The following is a 12,318-nucleotide window of genomic DNA, read 5'->3' as shown; positions in this document are numbered from 1 at the left end:
TACAAAGCTGATGACTAATGTTCTGAAATTAAGACTGGAGTATAAGTAGCAAGTCTGAGCTAAACATCTGCTGAACATCGGTGTTAAGAAACAGTAAATGTTGGTGGTGTACTTCACTCTGTATGAACCAAACAAAGTGTAAGTAAGCACTTGTAAGTAGTAAAGTGTAGTAAGAAAAGTGTTAAAAAAGCAAGACAGGGTGGAATGCCCAGTAAGGGTGGCCAGGGGTATGGGATTGTGGTCACAAAAGTTGACACTGGGCCCTAAAAATGAGCTCCAGCTCTTCTCCTCTGTCTGTGCAGCCAGATCATGTGCTGGTGTGAGCAGGATGGTGGTGTGATCAGCAGAGCACAGTGGAGGTAAGAGAGGAAATCTGGAGTCTCTGAGAAGAGACCTATAACTCTTACATAAAACGTCACTGAAGTGGGCTGGTGATCACTTTCAGGAGTGATCTTTATCCACTGAGCAGTGCTTGAAGTCACCAAGAAGAAATTTCTGTTGCTCTTTTCACAGCACTTTTCCACAATGTCATTTTGGAGAGCACTATGCTAAATTCATTTTGAACTGATTGAATGATTGATCAATGGAACCATTTATTAGAGGATATACTGAGGAAATAATTGATTGGTTACAGTAGCTATTTACTTCAGATCAACTCATACAATTTTGTTCCAATACAAAGAACACAGACATTTGATTCAGGAAAATCTCTTACAAAATCCAGGAATTTTACGTCAGAGTGCTCAGGGAGTAGTGTGCTCCTCATGTCAGATAAAACCTGGTCTTGGTATCAGATACATTTGTAAGAATTTGCGAAGGTATAAGTTACACTGTATGCTGAACTCCTTTAACTTGAACTGAGCTCCTCTCTGCTCCTCATTTGATGCCTTTGGCTCTGAGTGCATCTTTCACTCTCTTCCAGAAGTTAGGGCCATAGCATTTCCCCCTGTGGGAGAGAGAAACACACACTAATCCAGGAGGAGGATGTCACAGTCAAGACAAACACGACAAACTTGTTTCTGACATAAGACAGTCAGGATATTTAAAAGTTAACCTGGAAAATGAAAACAACAAACCTCTGAACAGTCTAACTTTCACTCTATATGTAGGTGTCTTTCACTTCTGTGTCATATCTGAGTGGCACAATATCACATATATACACTATATGGACAAAAGTATTGGGACAACTGACCATTACATTGTAATGACATTGTATTCAAATACATATAGTTTTATTATAGAGTTGGTCCCCCTTTTGCAGCTATAACAGCTTCCACTCTTCTTGGAAGGCTTTCCACAAGATTTTGGAGTGTTCCTGTGGGAATTTGTGCCCATTAATTCTGTAGAGCATTTATGAGGTCAGGCACTGATGTTGGACGAGAAGGCCTGGCTCGCAATCTCCGTTCCAACTCAATGGGGTTGAGGTCAGGGCTCTGTGCGGACCAGTCAAGTTCTTCCACACCAAACTCATCAAACCATGTCTTTATAGTCCTTGCTTTGTGCTCTGGGGCACAGTCATGTTGGAATAGAAAAGGGCCTTCCCCAAACTGTTGCCAAAAAGTTGGAAGCATAGCACTGTCAAAAAATGTCTTGGTATGCTGAAGCATTGAGATTACGCTTCACTGGAGATAAGGGGCCTAGCCCAAACCCTGAAAAACAGGTGTGGCCAAATACTTTTGTCCATATAGTGTATCTGTCATGATGGCACATCAATTAATATGATTGGCTTGCTGAAGTAAAAGACCCAGGTCCATAACTATGGGACTCAGTTGTACTCTGGTCCTGATGCTAAGAAGTGACATCATCCGCTGAATCGGACTCACATGCTCTTCTGGGCTCTGCTGCAATATTATCATCAACAGGTGAAGCATTACATAGCAGGAGGTTTCAGAGCACCACAGGAAAACCCAGCAATTGTACACAGTGTTTATTCACACACATTTACAGTACCAGTCAAAAGTTTGGAGGCACCTGGCTACAATAATGGGAAACATGCATTCAAAGACATTTTGATCTGAAGTCTTATGTTTAAATGCTTGAAATGTCTTTCTTAAACAAATTTAAATAGTGAATTTGATGCCAATGTTTGAATTTCATTCCAAACAGAATTTGTTTTAAAAATATTTTGACTACTTTAAAGAATCTAAAATACAAGACAGTTTTGATTTCTTTAACACTTTTTTGGCCATTGCATAATTCCATTTGTGTTATTTCAATGTTTTTATGTCTTTACTGTTATTTTAAAATCTGTAAACTAGTAAGAAAAGAAAAAAAAAAAAACAATAAAAGTTGTGTCCAAAGTCTTGGCTGGCACTGTACATCAAGGATTTAACTCTTAGAGATGTGCAGTAGGAAATGAGTGTGGCTGACAGTACATGAATGTTTCTGTATTTAAAAAGCTTCTGAAAAACAGGACACATGAAGGACAGAGGAAGCAACAGCAGGAGCCCTGATTCTGTGGTCTGTAGAGAGAATAATGTAACACTCTGTGATTCTCTATTGTAATGAAGTGTGCAAACCCTGCAACTACCAAATAGTATGAAACAAACTATGAGGACTTACAGTTCATCTGTGTGGGGAATATCGTTGAAGACGACCTTGTCTTCAGCTCCCACAGTGGCTACAGTAAAAATCAGCTTCTGGTCAAATGCTCTTTGCAGCAGCTTCAGCATCTCCCCACCCTGCTGGTTAGCTGGTAAACGGGCTTCATACATGATTCCATTGAAGGGCTTTTCTGGATTAGGGTGTGACTCCTGGAAGCAGAATTTTAACATTGGAAGAAATTCATGGAAGCAGCCTGCATGCATTTGGGCACGTCTCCTGTGGCTAATATCTATTTAATAGTCAAGCTACACGTGATTACATGTAAGCTTAATTATTGTAAGTAATAAGAAAATAAAATGTATGCATTCTAATTTGAGCACATTTAATGTAATGTAGGTAACATTTTCCCATTTCATTTGCATCCAAATTTGAATATACTCTCATAAAGAAACCATTTATGTTGACAATAAGCATCCAGCAAAGGATCTGTACCAAAATATTAATAAAATATGATCAAAAATATTGCTGAAGCCTGATTTCCATCTTCTTACCTTCTGTATTCCTCCAGGAATTCTGTATGTAATAAATATATGAGACATACGATGTCTTATATTCATAGTTCCCTCTGGTTGGTCTCCCATCACCCTGAGAGCTTGGTGACACACAGGACACTGCAGAGCTGAGCTTTCTACAGAGCTCCTCAGACAGTCTGCACAGAGCTCATGGCTGCACATCAGCCTCTGTTTCTTCTTTATGGACTTCATGCAGATGGGACAGCTCTGCTTTTCAGCTGCTGTAGCTCCCCCTCCAGAGGACCCTCCTGTCTTAGCAAGGGAGCCAGAAATGTCCCCTCCACTGCCCAGGCTGGAGATCTTAGACATTTCCACCTTACAGACATACTTCAGTCGCATTTTCAGCACAGAGACAGATTTCCTCACAGCCTCAAAAGAGAAGTGTGGTTTGAAAGTGATGCTGTGTAGGTCTGTATGTCCAGGAGGGTCAGAGAGAGAATTACAGCCCTAAAAATCACAGAGACAGAGAGATATTCTCATTCTATAAAAGTGTATTTCAAATATTACGATCAGAAAATTAATAAGGAATAGTTTCGCTGGAGTGAAATAGAGAGTCAATTAAGTTACCTGGAGGAAATGGATGTGATCCTCTGTGTGTGAAAGCTGCTCCAGCTCAGCGTCTTTCCTCTTCAGCTCAGCAATCTCCTGCTCCAGTTGCTCTAGGAGTATTTCAGCCTGACTGGCTGCAGCTTTCTCTTGATCTCTGATCAGCTCTTTCATCTCAGAGCGCCTTCTTTCAATAGAGCGGATCAGCTCAGTAAAGATCCTCTCACTGTCCTCCACTGCTGCCTGTGCAGAGCGCTGTTAGGAGACAGACAGAGGAGGACTGTACATTTTTACTTAGCCTTTCACTCAGCTCTTATTGGACCCCCAGACACCCTGTTTTCCACGGTGTTGCTCAGTAGGATTGAGCCCCACAGGCCTGCAAAGTGAGCCAATATTGGGCTCCTCACTGGCTGACTGGAGGAGAGCGCTGACTGAGCCTTGAAATGGCTCTACCAGAAGCCAGTTGTTGTCTTCTCCTCTGGTCAGTACCCACCCTGAGTGACTCCACAGCCTGTCTCAGATCCTGCAGTTCCTTCTCTCTCTCCTGGATTCTTTGCTGGGCTTTCTTCTGTGTTTCCCCAAGCTGCTTCTGTGAACAGAATTAATCCCACACATTTTAAAACATATATAATATATGTACATATATATGTTCTGACTGCTTTATCAATACAAAATGTATCCTCTGAAATCACTTCCTTGTTTAGAAAATTCTACAAAATGTTGACAACCAAAATTATTGTATTCATTTAAGTAGCACTGAAATAAAAACATTGTTCACAGGTATAGGTGATTTTACGACATCCTCAAGTCAAAACATATGTATTGCACTTGTTTAGAAGTCGCTCTGGGTAAGAGTGTCTGCTAAATGATGTAATGTATTGCTCCAGTAAAAAGATACGAAGACATATGTCAGATGTGCAGTTAAAGAACTCCAGTCCTTACCTGTTTCTCAGTCCTTTCAGCTGCAGCTGAGACTGTATCATGGCCTCTGTGTTCATCCATCGTACACAGTAGACAGATACATTGTTGTTCAGTACGACAGTAAACGTCTAACAGTTTGTCATGACGAGAGCAGATCTTCTCCTGCAGGTGTCTAGTGGCTTGGACCAGTTTGTGCTTCTTAAGAGGAGGAGATTCATAGTGAGGCTGGAGGTGAGTTTCACAGTAAGAGGCCAGACACACGAGGCAGGACTTGATGGCTTTGTGCTTTCTCTTAGTGCAGACATCACACGCCACATCTCCGGGTCCAGCATAACAGTGAAGAGGGGGATCAGCTTGGAGTCCCATTTTCTTCAGTTTGTCCACTATAGCAGCCAGTATGATGTTTCTGCCCAGAACAGGTCTTGGGGTGAAGGTCTCTCTGCACTGGGGACAGCTGTAGACACCAATATGATCATCCTGATCCCAGCTGCCCTCAATGCAGCCCTTACAGTAACTGTGTCCACAGGGAATAGTCACCGGATCCTTCAGTACATCCAGACAGATTGCACAGCTGAACTGGTTCTTACTGAGGAACATTCCAGATTTTGCCATCTTACTGCTCACCCTGACAGACACTGAGTTTGGTTTTGTTTCTCTCAAACTGTGTTTGTGAAAAAAAGATTGGGAAACACTTCTTGGTACCTCCCACAGCTGCAGTAGGTGTGGTTTTGAACTGAGACAGGCTGACAAGAGCTGGAAAGTGGGAGGACTTTCACCAGCACATAACACACACAGTCACCTTCACTGCTACTCATTATAATGACTCCTGACTGAAACTATTTGTTCGAAACTGAAAGAGACTGAACAGCAGAGAGAGAGAGAAAGAGACAGATAAGTTTTGTTTTCTCTGAATTTACATGTGATTGTGTGAGAGAAGGAGTTTTCCTACTTCAGTTAACAGCAGGGAGTGTCATGTTGGAATCACAGCAAGTTCAGAAGAGAGTGTATTTTTCGCTGTACTGAACATACGGTTAAACATGCTAAAATCTGTTATTCTCTTCAGCAACTCCAGCAGCTAGAAGGGCAGCACTGAGGCCTGTGGTTAGAAGCAGGACAGCAGGCTGAGCCCTACGGCCCGGGTTCAAAACCAGCACTCTCCAGGTCATGATGACTGGGAGTCCACATCAGTGGGGAAAACTGGGTTTGTTCTGCTGGGAATGGAGATGGGTAGGTCAACCAGTGTCCCCTCATCAGGTTGTTCTCAACAGCTAGAGGAGGCAGTTGAGGGATTGACCTCCCAAAATCATCTCCAACAGAAATGAGTTGGATTCGATATGGTGGCTGGCACACTCCCTAAAAGCACACCTCAATATGAGGGCATATCCCACTATCCCATAATTCTTAGCAAGTCTCAGAGCCTCAGGGTTATATACAAAGAAACACCTGCTAACCTTGCATATAAATGTCTGAGATGGTTGTGAAGTTATATTACATATGCATCCATGTGTTGTAACAGTCCTGGCACAATTGTTCAGAAAAACATATTCTTACGTGCATACTGTCAGTGTTTTGACAGATACGTAATTTTCCTTCCATTATCCAGTTACCTTGTGTGTTTATCTATTACCTTGTTATCAATAAGTTAGCAAATTTCCTAGCAATATTCTGGCATAGTTTTATGGAGCAGAGATTGGAGCAAAGGTTGCTGGTCTGATTCCCATGTGGAGTATTGCTGCTTTGCCCTTGGAAGAGACACTTCACCTGACTCACCTCAGTGAATATGCACCTGTTTAAATGGATGCTTTGTAAAGTATGCTGTAAGCTTATTGCACTGAAGGTTTGGATATAGGGGGTGTGTTTTCATACAAGTGTCAGCAAAGGCTTTGTCTGGAACAGAGTTTGCCGGGCGTATCCAAGTCTGATCCTTCCCTGTTTCCCTGTGCAGTTTATGTGGTAGGTGGTGACAAGGAAGTGATCACATAAACTACATTAACTGCAATCATTCTGACCAACTACACAGCTGATGACTGAAATTAAGACTGGAGTATAAGTAGCAAGCCTGAGCCCAACATCTGCTGAACATTGGTGTTAAGAAACAGTAAATGTTGGTGTTCTTCACTCTGTATGACCCAAGCAGATATAATTCTCAGCCTACTAGTAAAACAGTCATAAATGTGTACCTGCTGTGGCAGTTAGACATAGAGTGGAATATGAACTGTGTATTGGGAAGACTTTCAGTCTTTGATGTAATTCAGTTCATGAATGTTTCTTTAAATAAACAGTAATGTACATATTTCCTGATTTGAAACATTTATTGTTTGACTTTGTTATACATTGATTGAAGGCATGATGACCCCAACACCAAATATTACTGAACCTTCATTTCACCAGAAAGGTCAACTGAGAACCTATTTCAGGGACAATCTGAGACCATTGGTAAGGAATGGAAGGAATTGCAGAGCCATGCTGGCCAGGAGACCGCAGTTAATAGCCATTATCTTTGTGATGAAAGCCATGGAATCTTCAGTGCCCACAGCAATTCCAGTTTGGTTAAATGACCAAAACGACCCTGTCACTGTACAATGGTAAAGTGAAGAGTGCCCCCTACTGGCCCAACAATGCCACTCCCAGCAGCAACATGGATTTCCCAAGATGTCTCTTAAACAAATACTTTCAGCTGCTGGACGAAGGAAGGCAACAACATAGTAATACTGTTGACAAAGAAACAACTCATACCATACAATACAGTTTTATCTGACCCCGTAGGGAAGGCTGTAGCTAGGCTGAGGTATAGTGATACATGAAGAACAAGACTACCCTTTACCTATTATATCCAAACAGAATAACATGTGCATTAAATTTATATTTATTCATCTGGCAGGCTCTTTTACCCAAATTGACTTACAAGGTAGGTGCAATATAACATGAGTGAAAAACCATTCAGAGTCAACCATATTATAAGCACTGCATGGCCAAGTTTCAACGGTTGGGCAGGCAAGGTACAAACTAGCAGGTAAAGCTAACAAGTGTGTTAAACCATTAGGTTACTTTTTTTTTAAATTTTATTTTAAAGTTTAGTAAGAGACAGTTTTAGTCATGAGAAGTTCCTTTGGGGGAGGAAGTGTTTCAGGTGCCCCGGTGATAGCGGAAGAGCTGTGTCTTCAGATGTTTCTTGAAGACAAAGAGGGACTCAGCACAGCAGATTAAGTGTGGACGTTCATTTCACCATCGGGGGACAACGGCGGAGAAACTCCTGGATAGTGATTTTGCACTGCAATGCAACGGGACCACCAGGCGCCATTAGGTGGCAGAGCGTAGTGGTCGGGAGGGAATACAGGGTTGCAGCAGTGAGGTTTAATAGTGCATGCAGGTAGGCCAGCCAAGAGAGCATTAGCGATGTGCAGCTAGCAAGAAAAGTATTAAAAAAGCAAGACTTGGTGTTCAGTGCTCGAATCTATCAGGGTGGAATGTCCAGTAAGGGTGGCCAGGGGTATGGGATTGTGGTCACAAAAGTTAACACTGGGCCCTAAAAATGAGCTCCAGCTCTTCTCCTCTGTCTGTGCAGCCAGATCATGTGCTGGTGTGAGCAGGATGGTGGTGTGATCAGCAGAGCACAGTGGAGGTAAGGGAGGAAATCTGGAGTCTCTGAGAAGAGACCTATAACTCTTACATAAAACGTCACTGAAGTGGGCTGGTGACACACTGGTGATCAGTTTTATGAGTGATCTTCATCCATAGAGCTGTTTGAAGTCACCAAGGAGACTACTCATTTCCCAGCACTTTTCCTTTTCAACAGTGCCATTTTGTCAGGGCAATGTCAGGGCATTATGCAAAATTCAATTTCATTTAATTGATTGATCAATGGAACAATTGATTAGGGGATATATTATATAGATATATATATATATATATATATTAGAGAGAGAGAGAAAGAGAGAGAGATAGATAGAATGACTACAGTGATCACTGATTTAAGATGAACTAATGAAATTTGTAGCCCTCAAATCAAGCAAAAGCCGGTCTTGATAATGGAAGTGGAAGCTGTTGTGAAGGTGTAATTTGTATCTCTTATATCTTTATAAGTTACATAATATGTTTAACTTGATTTCAGATCCTCCCTGTTCCTCATTCGATGCCTTTGGCTCTGAGTGCATCTATCAGACGCTTCAAATAGCTAGGCTCATAACACAGCCGCCTGTGGGAGAGAGAAACACACACTGATCCAGGAGGAGGATAACTGATGTCACAGTCAAGACAAACTTGACAAACTTGTTTCTGACATAAGACAGTCAGGATATTTAAACGTGAAAACTACAAACCTCTGAACAGTCTAACTTTCACTCTATATGTATGTGTTTTTCAACGATTTGTCTCACCTCAGTGGCAACCTATCACATATACTGTATATCTGTCATGATGTCACAAAGTAATATGACTGGCTTGCTAAAGTAAATTACCCAGGTCTGTAACTATGAGACCCAATCATACTCTTGTCCTGATGCAAAAAATTGGCATCATCCTTTTCACCGGGTTCACATGCTCTTCGGGACTCTGCTACAATATTATCATCAACAGGTGGAACATTACAAAGCAGGAGGTTTCAGAGCATCATGGGAAAACCCTTTAATTGTACACAATGTGTTTTTACACACATTTACATGTAGTTTTGACTCTAAGAGACATGCAGCAGCAGAGGAATGTGGTGGAGAGAGCATGAATGACAGGAAACATGAAGGACAGAAAAAAGAAAATTATATAAGGACTTAAGGACTTACCAAATATTTGTGAGGGGAATGTCGTTGAAAATGACCTTGTCTTCTGCTCCCACAGTGGCTACAGTAAAAACCAGCTTCTGGTCAAAGGCTCTTTGCAGCAGCTTCAGCACCTTTACACCTTCCTGGTCAGCTGGTAAACAGGCTACACTTTGGATTCCATTGAAGGGCTTTCCTGGATTGGGATGCAGCTCCTGGAAGCAAAATTTAAAAATTGGAAGAAATGTATGGACGTAGCCTGCGTGCATTTGGGCAGCTCTTCTATAAGTAATATTTAGTTAACGGCCTGGTTCCAAATGATGATATATAAGATTAATTACTGAAACCCACATGAAATGAAATGTTTGCATTAGAATTTGAGGACACTTATTAGGACATAAAAATAAAAAAAATGTGCTGCACTTATATTATACTCTCAACCCATAAATGTGAGTTAAAATATAATGAAACACTTCCATGACCAGATTTACTTACCGTTTGTATTCCACTAGGAATGTTGTATGTAATTTTATGGTACATTAGTAGTGGATGTATGACATAAGTCATGGTTCCCTCTGGTTGGTCTCCCATCACCCTGAGAGCTTGGTGACACACAGGACACTGCAGAGCTGAGCTTTCTACAGAGCTCCTCAGACAGTCTGCACAGAGCTCATGGCTGCACATCAGCCTCTGTTTCTTCTTTATGGACTTCATGCAGATGGGACAGCTCTGCTTTTCAGCTGCTGTAGCTCCCCCTCCAGAGGACCCTCCTGTCTTAGCAAGGGAGCCAGAAATGTCCCCTCCACTGCCCAGGCTGGAGATCTTAGCCATTTCCACCTTACAGACATCCTCCAGTCGCACTTTCAGTTCAGAGACAGATTTCCTCACAGCGTCAAAAGAGAAGTGTTGTTTGAAAGTGATGCTGGGTAAGTCTCCAGGTCCAGGAGGAGCACAGAGATAATTACAGCTCTATAAAATACAAGGAGACAGAGAGATATTCTCAATCTATATAGTATGTATCAGTTATTCCAGTTAGACAATGAATGAGATGTACAGAGTATATAAGTTATTCCATTCAGACAGTTGAGGAGTTGCTCTACTGAAGAGCCCTGTGCTCCAGTGGAAGGTCAGAGAGACAATGAAGTTACCTGGAGGAAATGGATGTGATCCTCTGTGTGTGAAAGCTGCTCCAGCTCAGCGTCTCTCCTCCTCAGCTCAGCAATCTCCTGCTCCAGTCGCATCAGGAGTCCTTCAGCCTGACTCACTGCAGCCTTCTCCTGATCTCTGATCAGCTCTTTCACCTCAGAGCGCCTTCTCTCAATGGAGCAGATCATCTCAGTAAAGATCCTCTCACTGTCCTCCACTGCTGCCTGTGCAGAGTGCTGTTAGGAGACACAGAAAGAGGAGGGCTGTACATTTTAACTAGGTCTTTCACTCAACTCTTATTGGGACCCCAGACAGCCTGTTCTCCACAGTGTGGCTCAGTGGGATTGACCCCACAGGGCTGGAAAGTGGCCCAACAGTGGACTCCTCACTGACTGAGACTGGAGAGTCCTGACTGAGCCTTGAAATGGCTCTTCCAGCAGTCAGCTGTTGTCTCCTCCTCTGGTCAGTACCCACCGTGAGTGAGTCTACAGCCTGTCTCAGATCCTGCAGCTCCTTCTCTCTCTCCTGGATTTTCTGCTGGGATTTCTTCTGTGTCTTGCCCAGCTGGTTCTGTGAACATTAATCCACATCATATTTATACTTTGCATTCACCTCCTTGTTCAGAATATTTTTATAAAATGTTTAGAAACAAAACAATTGTATTCAATGAAACATCTCTGAAAAGAACAGTTGCTTACAAGTATAGGTGCTTTTATAATGGTCTCAAGTCAATCAAAAAGGTGTATCACTGCAGTCAAAAAGATCATTTGTCAGAGGGGCCGTTAAAGAAGTCCCATATGTTAGCTGAACATACTGCCATGTGAGTTGCCATTAAAGAAGTCCCATCCTTACCTGTTTCTCTGTCCTTTCAGCTACAGCTGAGACTGTGTCGTGGCCTCTGTGTTCATCCATTGTACACAGCAGACAGATACACTGCTGATCAGTACGACAGTAAACTTCCAGCAGTTTGTCATGACGAGAGCAGATCTTCTCCTGCAGGTGTCCAGTAGCTTCTACCAGTTTGTGCTTCTTAAGAGGAGGAGATTCATAGTGAGGCTGGAGGTGAGTTTCACAATAAGAAACCAGACACACCAGGCAGGATTTGATGGCTTTGTGCTTTCTCTCAGAGCAGACATCACACGCCACGTCTCCAGGTCCAGCATAACAGTGAGCAGGAGGATCAGCTTGGAGTCCCATTTTCTTCAGTTTCTCCACCATAGCAGCCAATATGGTGTTTCTGCCCAGAACAGGCCTTGGGGTGAAGGTCTGCCTGCACTGGGGACAGCTGTAGACACCAGTATGATCATCCTGATCCCAGCAGCCCTTAATACAGCCCATACAGTAACTGTGTCCACAGGGAATAGCCACTGGATCCTTCAGCAGTTCCAAACAGATGGGACAGCTGAACTGGTCTTGATCAAGAAACGCTCCAGAGTCTGCCATTTTGCTGCAGTTACTGACAGAGACTGAGTTTAGTTTTGTTTTCTTAAAACTGCACGTGTTAGAGTCGCAATGACTTCCTTGTTCTGCCCAGAGCTGCAGGAGGTGTGGCTACGGACTGAGAACAGGCTGACAGGAGTTGGAAGTGAGGAGAGTGAGAGGATTTTCACCAGCACATAACATGCACAGTCACCCTCACTGCTGCTGATAGTATCGACTCCTGACTGAAAACCGTTTGTTTGAAAGTAACTGTTTGAGACTGTAGCAGACAATGGGAGAGAGAGAGACACTTAAGTTTTGCTTTCTGTGAAATTGCATGTGTTTGCGTGAGATAGGGAGTGAATTCCTGCTTCAACAGCAGGGAGTGTCTACCTTGAGCGCTCTTTGAGCTGTGTCAA

At 42.7% G+C, this 12,318-nt stretch overlaps 2 protein-coding genes across 2 annotated transcripts; both read right to left on the bottom strand.

The window, feature by feature from the left end:
* Positions 1–3,458: 3,458 nt before the first annotated feature.
* LOC118770749 (E3 ubiquitin/ISG15 ligase TRIM25-like) lies at positions 3,459–5,195 on the bottom strand (the record flags this gene model as incomplete). The annotated part of the gene is made up of 4 exons (XM_036518517.1): positions 4,605–5,195; positions 4,156–4,251; positions 3,684–3,917; positions 3,459–3,563 (listed from the first exon to the last, which is right to left on the bottom strand). Coding segments are annotated over exons 1-4 (1,026 nt in total), but the record flags the coding sequence as incomplete, so codon positions are not given.
* Positions 5,196–8,708: 3,513 nt separating this feature from the next.
* LOC118770738 (E3 ubiquitin/ISG15 ligase TRIM25-like) lies at positions 8,709–11,923 on the bottom strand. The gene is made up of 5 exons (XM_036518506.1): positions 11,333–11,923; positions 10,955–11,050; positions 10,483–10,716; positions 10,017–10,303; positions 8,709–8,778 (listed from the first exon to the last, which is right to left on the bottom strand). Exons 1-5 carry the CDS (start codon positions 11,921–11,923, stop codon positions 8,709–8,711), a joined length of 1,278 nt encoding a protein of 425 aa, XP_036374399.1.
* Positions 11,924–12,318: the final 395 nt, after the last annotated feature.

The sequence above is a fragment of the Megalops cyprinoides genome, chromosome 2, assembly GCF_013368585.1.
Source record: "Megalops cyprinoides isolate fMegCyp1 chromosome 2, fMegCyp1.pri, whole genome shotgun sequence".
NCBI lineage: Eukaryota > Metazoa > Chordata > Actinopteri > Elopiformes > Megalopidae > Megalops > Megalops cyprinoides.
The sequence above is the reverse complement of the archived record's forward strand: the minus strand, read 5'-3'. Positions and strand labels throughout refer to the sequence as shown.

Coding starts and splice junctions, on each gene's coding strand:
- LOC118770738 (XM_036518506.1), bottom strand. CDS start 11,923: ATGGCAGACTCTGGAGCGTTTCTTGATCAAGACCAGTTCAGCTGTCCC. Junction 11,051..11,332: donor CTGAAAGGACAGAGAAACAG/GTAAGGATGGGA, acceptor TAATGTTCACAG/AACCAGCTGGGCAAGACACA. Junction 10,304..10,482: donor ATCACATCCATTTCCTCCAG/GTAACTTCATTG, acceptor TGTATTTTATAG/AGCTGTAATTATCTCTGTGC.